The sequence below is a fragment of the Lolium rigidum genome, chromosome 5 (genome assembly GCF_022539505.1).
Source record: "Lolium rigidum isolate FL_2022 chromosome 5, APGP_CSIRO_Lrig_0.1, whole genome shotgun sequence".
In the NCBI taxonomy this organism is placed as follows: domain Eukaryota; kingdom Viridiplantae; phylum Streptophyta; class Magnoliopsida; order Poales; family Poaceae; genus Lolium; species Lolium rigidum.
This window is the reverse complement of record NC_061512.1, coordinates 153,308,116-153,322,621: the sequence shown is the minus strand read 5'-3', so window position 1 is coordinate 153,322,621 and position 14,506 is coordinate 153,308,116. Positions and strand designations below refer to the sequence as shown.

Here is a 14,506-nt window from a genome sequence, read left to right as displayed (position 1 = left end):
CAGTTTATATTTGGAGAAGTGGAATGTTAAGTGGTTGTTGAATTCAGCAGGTATAAAAGGATATTTGTGGCCTTCTAACATGTGGTGCTCGTTTTCCCATTTGGGTAGAGGGGATAATTGGAAAAAGAAAAGAGGGGAACAGGAAGTTGGTGGATCAGAATTGAACATTTAGGAGCTTCAGAGGCCACAAGAGCAATATGAGCCTTTAAGGAGTAGCTTGACGGGAGTGCACATCGCCTAACAGAACAGAGTGAATTGACACGGAAGTGGTTAAAATCTGGAGTAATATTCTGATATCTGTATGGCTTGAAGTCTTGAAGGCAACGTAGCACTGCTTTCACCACAACTCTGAAGTCACTAGCATGGGCATGGCCATGGAGCATGCTAAATATCAGTAAGCAATACTGAGTCCTGACCTTACATGTCTACGGAGCTTGTTGAAATTTCCATGATCAGTTCTGCTGAGAGTGATTTCTTTTCTTCTTAAGTGTTGCCTCCATTGCTAGCTTTCCTGAGCTTAGCATGTCTCTTCATATTTTGCCCTCTAGGTTCTTGTTTTCTGCTTGTGCAACCGTGCTACATCTAAGGAGGAGGGAACTGAAGCTCCTTTCATCACCATCTTTCACGTCCAGCACTGGTTCTGCTCCTATCTCTTCTTTACGGCAAGGTCATCTCCAATTGGTCCCATTTGCAGGCCCTATAGAACAGGTATTATTACCAGCTGATTCTCATTCCACTACCCCTGATGGCACCAGCAATAATGGAAACAGAAACAAGGGAAGGAGGAGAAGCAGGAGAAAGAGGAAAGAGCAAACAAAAGAAGAAAAGGAGTCCGTGCCATCTGCAGAGGAATTGTCCATTAGAATAGGTGCGCCCTATGAAAGTGGTGACCCTCTTGGGCGGAAGGAGCTGGGCAGGTCTGTGATGCAATGGTTAAAGCTGGGAATGCACTCAATGGCTTCCACATTTGCTTCCACTGAATTGCAGAATGATGGATCAGCGTTTTCATTGGATGGGGGATCATCTGAAGGCAGCCTGGGGTTTATGATTCTGGCACAGCCTTACCTCGTTGCAACTCCCATGCCCAAGGGACAGGAGGCTCTCTGCCTCAAAGCCTCAACCCACTACCCCACCCTCTTCGACCACTTCCAACGTGAACTCCGTGATGTCTTGTTGAAACACCAGAACGAGGGCCTTATTTCTGATTGGCGCTCTACGCAATCCTGGATGCTTCTGAAAAAATTAGCTAAGTCATCCCAGCATCGGGAAGGTGCCCGCAAACCTAAGGCTCCTGCGATGCACAGTTTTCTTGGCATAAGCCTTAACAAGACAAAGCTGATGCAGACCAAAATTGAAGACTTTGTCAAGAAAATGTCAGACCTTCTAAACATTGAGCGAGATGCAGAGCTGGAATTCACCCAGGAAGAGTTGAATGCCACCCCAATAATGGATAGTGAAGAGAAACAGCCACTCAAGCCAGTCGAGTATTTGGTGAGTCATGGTCAGGCAGAACAAGAGCAGTGTGACACCGTTTGCAATTTGAATGCTATCAGTACCTCAACTGGTTAGTGTGCTTACGTATTTTTTATGTTCTTAGTAGGGTTAGTAATTGCAAATATGTACCGTTAGGAGGGTGTTTGTCTCAAAGGGATCTTCCCCTAACTGGTTAAGGATGCAGTAAGATATGTTTTTGAAAATCCTTATGTACTTAAGCATGCAAATACAGATAAAGATTGTATATTCTTCTAGATTATTGGTTAGCGATCAGTTTTAGTAAAATGTGTTTTAGGAAGTTTTTTCTTGGAAAACCAGGTTTACTGATAATTCTGTTAGGAACACGTTTGTACAAAATCCTGTATGGACTCTGAAAATATTGAAACCGATATATGCAAACCCTTATTTGGCTTAGTTGCCATTTTCTTCTCCAACAGTTCCGCTTGCATTGGCCTAAAAAATAGGAATAGATTGTTGAGGATAGCACAAACACGTTTATACAAAATTGACTAATAGTCGTTTTCATCAAAACCTAGATATCCATGTGTTAGTTGGATAGTTCAAACAAGGTTTTAGTCTGTTAGGATGTTAAACAAGTTTACGGAACGCATGTTCTGTAATTACCCAGTATCCAAACAACCCTTCAAGTTGCTGATACTTGAAGTTTCTAGATGCTGTAAACTGTCAACAATTAATAAGACATGCTCATCTTGCTTCATGTCTAATTATGTGCAGGCTTGGGAGGCCTACGTTTGGTTCTATTTAGAGTGGAAGGCACCCATAAACTGCCTCCAACAACACTGTCTCCTGGGGACATGGTTTGTGTGAGGACATGCAATAACCAGGGCGAGGTTGGTACTTCCCGCGTGCAAGGATTTGTACATAATCTTGGTGAGGATGGCTGCAGTATTACTGTTTCTTTGAAATCCCGCCCTGGCGATCCTACCTTCTCCAAGTTTTCTGGGAAAAGTGTGCGGATCGACAGGATACAAGCGTTGGCTGATGGACTTACATACGAGGTAATGAAATTTTGCTCATGCACCGGGTAGGCGGGTAGTATTCAGTTGCGAAGATAGTTCACTATCTTCACCTTCCTTATGTTGGTAGCATGTCATACACATGCAATAACTTGATACAGCTCTGGGTCACTTACACTTTGATGATATCTATCAAACATTGTTGGGACGTTTGCCATGTCCTTGCCATTTCAGAGAAGTATCGGTCTATTGTTTACTTAGGAGTAAACTGGCACACGGCACCACCCCTTTGACAATTTCTAATTAGCACAAATACGATTGCCCTTTTGAATTAAATTTAAAATTCATAACTGGAAATGAGTCCTTATTGGTCTAAATTTTCTCCCTTGGTATGTAGTAAAACTTAACTGTCAATCCTTGTAGGATGGTTAAATGGCAATGTAAGCTCTTTTAATTTCTGTCTTTAGCCCTTTTAAAACATGTTGCTGTTTCAGCATCACTGTTGCTAAAACATAACCTTTAGTACTGGTTGTGTCATTATTTCACTTTTTTGCTTGGGTATTGTACTGATATCACTGCAAGACAGATTTTGAACTTTACTCTGCTCAAGGTATGTGTAGTATAAGCTCTTCGGTCTAGCTAATCACCTGTGTGGTGTTGTAGTTTTGATGGTAGATTTTTTGGAACTTCCCTTGCTTCAAGCATTTCTATACTAAGATTGTAAGACTGACTCCTTTTGTTTACGAAAACTGATCAGTTTCCTAATTCTGTTGCATCAGAATAATAACTTGTCAGAAGTTAGTAAAACCTCTTGTTCCAACAGGATTTTAAAAACCGGAACTGACCCAAAGAATGGAACCAGGCAGGTTCTGGTCCTCTTTATTCGGATGAAGTATTAGCTTCTAACTAGAACTAGGCACACATAGTTGTGGAACTGGATAATATAGTTTTTTCCTGTAATTTAGTGGCATCAATAGCGAAATTTGTATGAGATGGTCAGATTTTATCTATCTAAGGAAGCTATATATAACTTCAGAGTGTAGTCTACAACTTAAAATTAAATAAACTAGTCCATTTGTGGCACGAGTGTTAGTCAAATGGCAGGGACAATATGCACTTATGCAGTACTCCCTAATCTCGTAGTTTTCTCTGAGGTTTGATATTGATTAAGATGCATGTTTGTATAGAAAACCAAGCAGATGGTTTTCCACTTTTTGGTAAAAGGTGACCAGTGTTAGGCGGAATATTTAACCTGGATTCTAATGTCAAGTTTTACTACATGGTTCATAATCTTAGCTCATTCATCTACGCTTATGATTTGGCAGCGCAATTGTGAAGCACTGATACTTCTACAGAAGAAAGGCTTACAGAAAACAAATGCTTCCATTGGGGTAGTAGCCACTCTGTTTGGGGATAAGGAAGACACGATGATGCTGGAGCAGAATAATCTGACTGATTGGGGTGAGTCAGAAATACAGGATAATGGTTTATTGGGGAAGTATAACTATGACTTTGATGCCTCGCAGTCACTGGCTATGACACTAGGCTTGAACAAGAAAAGGCCTGTCCTAATTATCCAAGGGCCACCTGGTACAGGCAAGACTGGTTTGCTTAGCTATCTCATTGACTGTGCTGTCCGACAGGGTGAACGTGTTCTTGTAACTGCTCCAAGCAATGCAGCAGTTGATAACATGGTGGAGAAGTTGTCAGGTACTAGGCTTAACATTGTACGAGTTGGAAATCCTGCTAGGATATCTCCATCCGTTTCGTCAAGGTCTTTGGGAGAGGTTGTGAAGAAGAGGCTTGAGAAGTTCACACAAGAGTTTGAGAGGAAAAAATCCAACTTAAGAAGGGACTTAAAGCATTGTATACAGGATGATTCTTTAGCTGCAGGAATACGTCAACTATTGAAAAAAAATGGGAAGAACTTCAGAAAGAAGGAGAATGAAACAATCAAGGAGGTACTTTCAAATGCTGATGTTGTCCTATCAACTAATATAGGGGCAGCTGATCCACTTATAAAGGGAATTGGTCCTTTTGACCTCGTCATTATAGATGAAGCTGGACAAGCAATTGAACCCTCATGCTGGATCCCTATACTACAGGGAAAGCGATGCATTCTTGCTGGTGATCAAAAGCAGCTTGCGCCCGTAATATTATCAAGAGAGGCTATGCAAGGTGGGCTAGGAATGTCTTTACTGGAGAGGGCTTCATCATTGCACGATGAACTACTGGCTACAAAGTTAACAATGCAATACAGAATGCATGAATCGATAGCCAATTGGGCGTCAAACGAGATGTATTGTGGGTTGCTCAAATCTTCACCATCCGTTGCTTCTCGCCTTCTTGTCGATTATCCATCGATTCAGGTATAGATGCTCTGTTCCTCTTGCTATAAATAACCAAGTTTCATACACATATCAAAGCTATTGATCACTCTGCTTGTAGATGTTCTACCCCACTACTCCCTCCGGTCGGATTTAATCGACGCGGAGGGAGAGCTGCGCGTGCCTGTGCTTAGGCAGGTGGACGCGTCGATTTTTTAGGACCGGAGGTAGTATGTGCCATGACACAATCTGCACTACTTGAGTTCCTCCCTAGACAATATCAAGTAACGGGTTAAGAATTCGTTATTACAACATTTAGATAAAACACAGCAAAGCACATGAAGAGGAAGCTGTATGGGACCTATTTTTATGGGTTAGTAGATGGTAGTGCAAAGAGAATTTACGGTGTAACAGGTGCAAAGTAGTTTAAAACTGCTGGATCGACTATATATTATGTCAGCTGATGATGGTGCTGTGCTTGCGGTAGAATAATACCCTCATACTGTTCGCCAACTTGGGAAGCACAAATAAGTTTAGCTAGTTTCCTCATTAGCCAGGTTTATTTATAATTTATGTATAGATATATCCCATGTATTAGAGAAAAAAATTCTGTGATAGGGATTGTTTCTCAGGGGTCAATGATCCTTGTAGAAGGGATACCATGAACCCATTAGCAATGAAGCAAGAGTGTGGACTAATCTTTCCTCTCCTGAAAGTTCTCACGACCCATTTTTTCCCTGTAATTCTCATGTACGGTTATAACCTCTCTCTACCCAAGCTCTCTCGCTATCTTGTGCATGATTTTTACCCTCATTTGGCCATCATTTTTTGTCAAAACCAACCATAATGGTTTCCTCTGCTGAGAAGATGTTGCCATTCTAATTCCTGTCCAACAATATGCCCACCACCTAGATTCCTCTTTGCTAATTGAGAAACAGAGTACAAACACAGACGCTCACACATACGCACATGCGCTCACCACTATGAATACACGCATGGTTACCATACACCTATGAGCACCTTCGAGAGATTGAGTTGACAAATCAAATCTTAAGATTGCCGAGGTCACCACAGGTGCCTCGTAGTCAACGGGCAAGCCGTCTCCACTGAAAGAACATTGCCAGAAAGCCTGGAACAAATCCATGGAAAAGCGACCACCCATGGCAAGTCTAGGACTTGAACCCGGGTGGGAAGGTTCCACCGCAAAGAACCTAACCAACTGCGCTACACTCAGTTCACACTGCCCAGACTCCTCTGCCACCACCAGCATCCACATTACCTGGATAATACCCGTTATTCATCGCCGTCGGCGACTATAAGCGGAGTCTTGCTGATCTCTCACAAGACACAAGAGACAAGACAAAGTGCTGTCATCGAGCCTCTAATTCGTGGGGGACAACAAAGAACTCCAGTTCTTGCCACTCCTGTAGCTCAAGGACAGGGTGCTTGTTAAAGAAGGGTGTAATGCTGAATTGCTATTTAGGATAACTGTAGCAACTATCTATGTGATGCTGCTGCAGCATGCAACAGTACTGTAGCACGCCATATTGTTCAGTCAGGCACACTAGATATAAGATTAGTTAGTTATCTTCCTAATTGGGTATATTTCATATAGACATATTACATGTGCTAGAGTAGAGATAAGTTTCATAAGCAGTATAAATTGTTTATCAAAGGTCAAATTCTTATAAAATGGGATATCATGCATCCATCAGTAATCAAGCAAGGGTGTCAAATCTTTTCTCTCCCAAAAATCTCCGAAAAGACCAGATTATACCCTGAAAAGACCAGAGCCATGAATCCTCCCCAGGCCTGTTAGGCTTTGTTTGGTGCAAGAGTATTTATGTGTGTTAAGGGGTGTTTTATGAAGAGTTTTTGGTGAAAATTCACCTTCATGAAATACTCTCCATCTTTTTAGGGGCATCTCTATGACACTAGCGCGTGTGCAGCAGCTGATTGGAGAATGTTGTGAGGGCTGTCTGCAGTTTCCCGTGTGAACACGGTGGTGTGAATGCATGTGCTGGCCCCGCGTGATTGTGCATGCCGTGTGAACACTGCGATGGGCAGAGTAGCTGCACCCAGCTCTGGTAGCATGCACGTGAATTCGCAGCATCGCCGAGTGTAAAAAAACGCGAATGGTACCTCGCGTTTTAATCCCCTTCTGATCCGACGAGTTTTAGGGCCAATACTCAGTGTTACTCGATCTAATACTCTTCAGCCAAACAGCTAGTTTAGTAAATTTGGGAGCATTTATTTAATTACGCTGGGAATATACACTGAAAAGCCGGCCAAAACTCCCTAGCCAAACGAGGCCTTATAAGATTCATTAGGCCTTGTTTGGTACTAGTGTTTCAGTGGGGATTAGTGGGGATAATACTCTAGAGTATTGGGTGAATCACTGCTGTCACCCAATCCCCACAAAACCCCATCCCCAATCCACTAGGTAGGGGTAGAGTATTGGGGATTGAAAAAATTACACTAAAATTTGGGGGAAAAGTGGGGATAAGTGGGGATAAGTGGGGATTAAACTCTCTCATACTCTAGCACCAAACATGCATTGGGGATAAGTGGGGATTTAAAGTTTGGAGCGGATTATCCCCGCTATTCCCCACTAAAACTCTAGTACCAAACAAGGCCTTATGAGTTTGTGCTGAACTATTGCAGTTTTGTTGATTTCATATTTGAATAGTCGCTTAAAACCATTGAACAAAAATTACCTTGCATGTGGTGAATATTTATCATTTTCTTTGTTTCAGGAAACTTGGATAACCCGATGTGCCTTGCTTTTACTTGACACCCGAATGCCATATGGAAGCCTAAATATTGACTGCGAGGAGAATTTAGACCTCGCTGGTACAGGCTCGTTTTATAACAGTGGTGAGGCAGATATAGTTGCACAACATGTAGTCAATCTTGTACTATGTGGTATGTTCCAGTATCCCTTCTTTAATAATGTACTGCTGATATATTTGCATTGTTTGTATATTTGTACTTGCCATTGTATTTGTTCTTAAGATGCTATGACCTCATCTTTGCATCCAATTTGAAATCTTTAATATTTGGGTTGCTCTTGGATGAGTAAGTATAATTTATTTTTGCACCAATTTTGCTTTGTAATGTTTTCTTAAGAGAAAGATGGGATTGTAGACTTAGTTTTGAAGAGTATGGTCTTCTGTTTCTATGGAAGTGGTTAGTCCCGAACAAAGAAAACCAATGAAATTTAGCCAAATAAACTGGGGAAAAATGTTCTCCATTTAATTCCTGCATCTAACTAATTGTAATTCTTTGAAGGCACACATTTTTGCAACGGTTATTCTTTTTTACACGAATTTTCAACCATAACTTTAATTCTGGATAATAATTACCTGCCAGTAATTCTTCATCGATGCATAAGTCTTCAGCAGTAATTCAAAGAAAAATCCAACATCGCCCCTTTCACCTGGGAAGAATATTATAACCTTCTTTTATGGTACTTTTAAAAGATATACTTACTCCATCATCCACTGCCTCTTTTATCTGGAGAAAATACTACCGTTGATCGGTACTTCTTTTATGTTTATTGATCAGTACTTCCACACCATTATTTTGTGGATTTGATTTCACTTGCCTGTCTACAGTTCCCTTGCGTGTGCTCGGGATAGATGTTTTATATAAATGTTTCACCGTATCACTTTTGCAGTACTTCACATAAATCATATATTGTAGTAATTCTAAAATACCATAATAAACAGTCTAACAACCAAGGGTTTAATTATCCGCCAGTAATTTTTCCAGTTGTAATTTCAACTTGCAGCGTTAAATACTTATCATCAGTAGTTTTTCCCAAGGCGGTAACTTTTTATATTTTTGCTGCACGCAAACATCAACTGTAAAACAGGCAAAACACAGGTCGTAAACTACCTAATAGTAATTCTTTCGGGCGCATATTTCTGTGACAGTAATTTTTACACGAACCTTCAACCTCAATTGCAGTTCTGGACAGTAATTACCTGTCAGTAATTCTTCATCGATGCATAATTCTTCAGCAGTAATTCCCAAAAAAAAAAAATGACGTTTGCCATCTCTTTTACCCGGGAAAATAATCTTGTGCTCTTTTATGGTACCATCGAAAAAATATAGTCACTCCACCATCCATCGTCTCTTTCACTGAGGAAGAATACTATTACCTTATTTTACGGTATCTTTAAAAAGATATACTTACTTCACCACCCGTTACCTCTTTCACCCCGAGAAAATACTACCATTTTTTCCTGTAGCAACTCCGCCGTATGACACATCTTTCAACCGGTGTGGGTTGTCCTTGCTCTGGGCACTGCATCTATTGTGTAGTGCTACTGTCATATCACCCTCTTTTTTCCATCGCCCTATAATCATCCGGTGTTTTTTTATATTACCCTCTCTTTTCATCGCTTCACGATTAGTACTTCCCTCTTTTGTGATTCCTTTCCCACAAATACAACTTCAAATAGAGAAAGGTTATTTTAAGATGTTTCAAACAAGTGATTTTACACTTCTGTCATTCATGTCTTCCTCGATAGAGGAGTTTGATGCTTCCACTTCTGCTTCTTGAAATTGAGATCTTTATTAAGGAAGGATATCTCGGTCTAACAGCCAAGGACGCGGCGTGCCTCCGCGGCCAACTTCCTAGTTAGTATACCAATGCAATCAACCTATCTAAAACCACGAGTTACATTACCACGGTTATTCTTCACGTCATGTGGAGTGCAGGCAAACAGTAATTTCTTGTGTTAACATCTCTCCCCGTTTCGCGATTGTGCTTTTGTGGCTAGCAACCATGGGTGCATCCCTTAGTAACTGCCCAGCGGTTGGAGGACATCAGGACTTGAGAGATGGTTGATGAGTATGAGCCGCCATTAGCATGGCTTGTTACATTGTTGTCTATTGAGGCTCCTGGTGGGTAGGGGCCCCGAACAGGGCAGCTTACCTTCTGCCTAAGGGTGTATTAGGGGCCATGATTTTGTTAGTGCTGGCCTCCGATTGTGCCATGCAAAACACAGCAGCAGAAGGAGAAGCCATGTTGTGGCTCGAATACCAGGTGCTATAAATCTTAGTTCATGACGCGGATAAACATTGCATGAAATGATGGCATGTAATAGAGATTATGAAATTAGATTGAGAAAAAAATAATTAGTTACTTTTCCTTCACTGGGAAAGGTACAGCTCTCTTTATATGCTCCCTCAAGTTCCCTATAACTTGTTGTTTCGGACCCAGATATCAGAGGCTCTGTGGAACGTTGGTAGCTAAGTATCGAACAAAAAATATATTCTAAAGCAGTGCTATCCAATGTTATTTCAATTTGAGTGTAACAAGGCAAACAGACTAACTTACATCCTTGGTATCGCCCTTCATCAGTGCATATTCGTCCCTTGTCTGTATCCACTGCAAGGTGCAAATAACTTGGTCTTAGATGAAACCTTCTCTTTGCTGCATTTTCACTAGGACAATCTATTATCGCTGATCTCCTCATCGATTGAAGCATTTGATTTTTGGCAACACATAGAGTTTTGATCTTAATATGAGCTGAAACCAATCTGTGCAGGGGTCTCTCCAACTTCCATTGCTGTTCAATCACCTTACATTGCGCAGGTACAACTGTTAAGAGATAGACTGGAAGAATATCCAGAGGCTTCTGGGGTTGAGGTGTCAACCATAGATAGCTTCCAGGGAAGGGAGGCAGATGCGGTCGTCATATCAATGGTAAAAAAACACTCATATCAAGGTGGCAGTGTTTGCTCCCGAACTTCATAAATCATGCATAAATAAAGTAACATGGCACTCTTTTTCTTCTTATCCCAACCTGAGGATTTATATTGAAGGCTAAAGTGATGTTTGTTTGCCAATCCTGTTAGGTTCGGTCGAACTCCATGGGCGCGGTAGGATTCCTTGGTGACAACAGGCGCATGAACGTAGCCATTACTAGGGCACGGAGGCATGTCGCACTTGTGTGCGATAGCTCTACGATTTGCAACAATGCTTTCCTGGGCAGGCTGCTTCGCCATATCCGTCAGCATGGCCAAGTAAGGCATGTTGAACCTGGTTCCTATGGTGGTGATTATGGTCTTGGCTTCAATCCGCCCTCCTTGCCCTCCATCAGTTAGTGCTCCGCTCACTTGCCAAGAAATCCGCAATGCTTCAGTCCACATGCATATATGTCGCAGTTCTTGAGTGGCAAAGGCCCGTCTTCTGCAACGGTTCTGAGGCTGGCAGTTTGGGGAATCTGAGGTGTCTCAATTGATTGCCCAGTATGACTTGTTTGTGCTAATTAAGCTGCTGATCATGCATCTTTGCATTCAGCAGCTAAAACTGTTCACTGTCCTGGATTTCCTGTAAATATAATTTTTTTCATACTGAAATATTCGATGACCGAGATATATACAGCTACCCAAATACAGAACTTAATCTGCACTTTCCATCGTTTAAACTTGTATTTCTGTAATCATTGTAATTTAATTACGATGTTGCAGCAGGGATAAAAAAGTTACACAGGTGCGATCTGTATTTTGTTACCCCCTCCCACCTCTGTTATCTCCACCACGCTTTGTAATTTATTACCTTTGTTACTGTTACTGAACTGATTGTGAATTTTTTGTTTGGTTTCAACGGGTTGTACATATTTTCATGTTTGCTATTGGCTCTGGATAAGATCAAAGGAAGTATAATCTTTTTTTTTATGTTGGGTAAAACGGAAGAAATATATTTATAATATAGCAATCTATCGTAATGTAGCCATCCTAAAAAACTGCCACCGATCACCTATAGAGGTCACAATGAATGATAGAAAGATACTCCGGAGATTCAAGCATTTGGGCCTGCCTCCACTAGGGAAAGCTTGGCTAGGACGGATTTTCATTATTGCTGACCTTGGTCAAATCTGTCGTTGCTTTGCTTGTTGTCTTAGCTCTCGAACTTGAAAAGGTTTCCTCAAAACCATGAAGAAAGAAAAGACACTTCAATTTTTTTGTTTGGCCTGCAAACAATAAAAGACTTTGGACACAACTGGTGGAACGTGTGCCCTCTTTCCAGAACAGAACCTGACTACCTGAGTCAGATTGATATCTCTTGAAAAGGGTAGATACTCAGTGTGGATCTAGACTATCACCAAAATCTGGCTAGGTTTCTATGGCGTTAGTTCAAAATGCAATCTACGACCTTTTGTTTATCTAACCATTGCACGATATTTGAGACAAACAAAATCAGTACCACTGTGAGTTCTTCTGTAAAAGTACATTCTTCTGTAAAAGTGTGTCATTTGGTCAAAATTTGCTGCGTGCTCACAATTTACGTTACATATATAAACAGAAACAGCGCGCTTGACATGTCTGAAACGCGGTATGCTTAATTATTTTCAAGATGTTTAAAACTATACTAGTATCAACATTACATATTACAGTGTCGAAATTTCCATGCCAGCAATCGGGCGTTCTTCTTCTGATAGCTAGGGTATCCAGTCCCTGCGCTCGTAGTAGAAGGCGGTCATGGCGCAGTCAGAGAAGAGCTGCACGAGCGCCAGCAGAAGCGCGTACACGAAACCCAGGAGCAACCCAAGCTCGACGCTATTATTAGTCCTTGCGAGCGTGTGCACCGGCGATACGGCGGCGGACAGTGCTCCGGTCACGGCGAGGTAGAGCACGACCTGCCGCTTGTTCCCATTCGCCAGCCTCCACGCCTTGCCTAAAGCCGCCGCGCCGTAGCAGTCGGGCTCGGCTACCGCCACGACGACGCTGAAGGAGCAGAGGAAGGAGAAGTACTCGAGGCAGACGACGGCAGCGAAGCCGAGCAGCGAGGCCACAAGCAAAGTCGCCAAGTATTGCTTCGCCTCGAGAAGGCCGAGAAGTGATGCCATGGCCGTCAGAGACACGAAGCTGAAGGTCTCCAGGATGTAGACGAAGGCGAGCGTGAGCAGTGGCCCCTTGATCTGCGCCTTAGCTTGGCCTAGGAGCGCGCCGAAGGTAGTAATAGTACGCTCCTGGCCCGGGTACGTGAAGGCGGCGGCGTATAGGACGACGATCCGGACAGCGGAGTAGGAGACAAAAGAGAAGAGGTTGTACCCTGCACCGGCGAGCAGGAAGTCCTGTAGGAGCTTGGCAAAGTCCGGGGTGCCGGGCTCGGTGGTGTCGAGTGGATGGTCGTGGAGTTTTCGTCCATGCTGAGCTGGCGTCCGCTGAGTCGGGTCCGGCCGAGCCTCCACCGCGCGCGGGCGCGGGCCAAGGAAGGAAAGAACGGAAGGGCGAGCTCCAACGCGCGCGGGCCAAGGAAGGAAAGAAGGAGCGCGTCGGGAGAGAATTAAAATCCTTCTTTTCTCCTTTTTATTTAATTAATTCTCACTCGCTCATCCCAGCTGTATGCAGCCACATCTCAGCTGTAACACCTCCTGCCACTACCCAATTGACTATGCTCATTAGTCATTTCAGTCGACCCCAAGTTTTCCAAGTCTTAGCCTTTTGGCAGGCACGCTCCAGCGGGGCAACCTAAACGGATCGAATCGTCCATCCCATCGGCCCACCAAAGCCGTCGCCGACCACTGCCACCGCCGCCGACTGTAGTCTCCGCCTCGGCTCAACCCAGCGCCTCCCGCCGCACCCTATGACAACAAATTTAGTCTAGCCTCAAGCCGCGGCGTCGCTGGCACTCCATCCCCCTCCACACCAACCGGGCCGACTACTGCCACCACCGCAACGTCTCCCTTGCAAGGGGAGGATCCTGTGCTGCCGGGCCGGCACTCCACGCCGATATGCACCGTCGCATCCATCATCTACCACCAGTGCCGCGGCACGACCACGCCTACCAGCGCAAGCATTTCTGGCGTGCATTCCTGCCGTGTGAATTAGGGTTTAGCTTTTTCTCCGCCGTTCATCGACCTCGTCTGCTACGACGAAGAAGACGACGGCGCTGGGAATTAGGGTTTAGCTTTTTCTCTATGTAAATTATGTTCAAGTGAATAAGATCTTTACAGAATTTTCGCGTTCTTTTTAAACTTAATCAAATTTGTTTGCCTACGTTTAGCAGGCCAAATGGTCAACCTGGACCGAATGGGTCTCTTCGTTGTGCGCGCTAGCCAGGCAGACCGGGCATCGACCCAAATTTTATCCGCGGGCCAACCTAAATGCACCATGACCGACCGAACGGGTCGCGAAACAATCGAAACTTTTCAGAATATTGGATGGAGTTACCGTTTTGGGTCGGCCCTCGAGATGCCCTTACTCACGCATGTAGGACTTGTTGATCCATCGATTTGCCAAACGCTAGTCTCTTATAGGTGATTTCAAGGAACAAAACTACTCGGCGCTGCTCGAGAGGAAGCGGTGGCTCGCAGCCAGCGCGGAGAGCATCGGTGTACGCGTTGTTGGGAGCCAGAGAGGTGTTGGCGGTGATCGACATGCTCGAGCTCTTCAACGACATGGTCGCGGACGGCATGAGGAGCCTCGCCGTCGCAGCGGAGAACTATCTGAACTCGGCGATGCGGCGTCCGCCGGGACCTCGAGAAGGGCCACTTGGACTACTTCTGGATGATGGCGGTGCTCGGCGCCCTGCATTGTGTTCCTCTGTTTAAAATAGCGGGTTATAGCCTATGGCCGCAGAGATTTATGAAGCTACAAAGGCTATAGAAGGGCTATAACGGCCTATGACCATATAGCCGATTTGCTAAATAATAGGAAAAAAATCATTATTATGGCAGCATATAATCG

General features: G+C 43.6%; 2 protein-coding genes across 2 annotated transcripts; one reads left to right on the top strand and one right to left on the bottom strand.

Annotated features, from left to right (window-relative positions):
- The first annotated feature begins 235 nt into the window (after positions 1–235).
- On the top strand, positions 236–11,326 carry LOC124652222 (DNA-binding protein SMUBP-2-like). Its single transcript, XM_047191246.1, has 7 exons — positions 236–394; positions 549–1,564; positions 2,230–2,513; positions 3,797–4,840; positions 7,555–7,723; positions 10,360–10,517; positions 10,670–11,326. Exons 1-7 carry the CDS (start codon positions 363–365, stop codon positions 10,916–10,918), a joined length of 2,952 nt encoding a protein of 983 aa, XP_047047202.1. The 5' UTR covers positions 236–362; the 3' UTR covers positions 10,919–11,326.
- Positions 11,327–12,193: 867 nt separating this feature from the next.
- Positions 12,194–14,219, bottom strand: LOC124656553. The gene is made up of 2 exons (XM_047195273.1): positions 14,100–14,219; positions 12,194–13,122 (listed from the first exon to the last, which is right to left on the bottom strand). The coding sequence occupies exons 1-2, from the start codon at positions 14,217–14,219 to the stop codon at positions 12,256–12,258; spliced, it is 987 nt and encodes a 328-aa protein (XP_047051229.1). The 3' UTR covers positions 12,194–12,255.
- Positions 14,220–14,506: the final 287 nt, after the last annotated feature.

Excerpts from the sequence above, each read along its gene's own strand:
- LOC124652222 (XM_047191246.1), top strand. The coding sequence starts at position 363 with ATGGGCATGGCCATGGAGCATGCTAAATATCA. Across the intron at positions 2,514-3,796 it reads CTGATGGACTTACATACGAG|CGCAATTGTGAAGCACTGAT; the intron begins GTAATGAAATTT and ends ATGATTTGGCAG. Across the intron at positions 7,724-10,359 it reads AGTCAATCTTGTACTATGTG|GGGTCTCTCCAACTTCCATT; the intron begins GTATGTTCCAGT and ends CAATCTGTGCAG.
- LOC124656553 (XM_047195273.1), bottom strand. The coding sequence starts at position 14,219 with ATGTCGTTGAAGAGCTCGAGCATGTCGATCACCGCCAACACCTCTCTG. Across the intron at positions 13,123-14,099 it reads TTCCTCTCGAGCAGCGCCGA|GAGAAAAGAAGGATTTTAAT; the intron begins GTAGTTTTGTTC and ends TTAAATAAAAAG.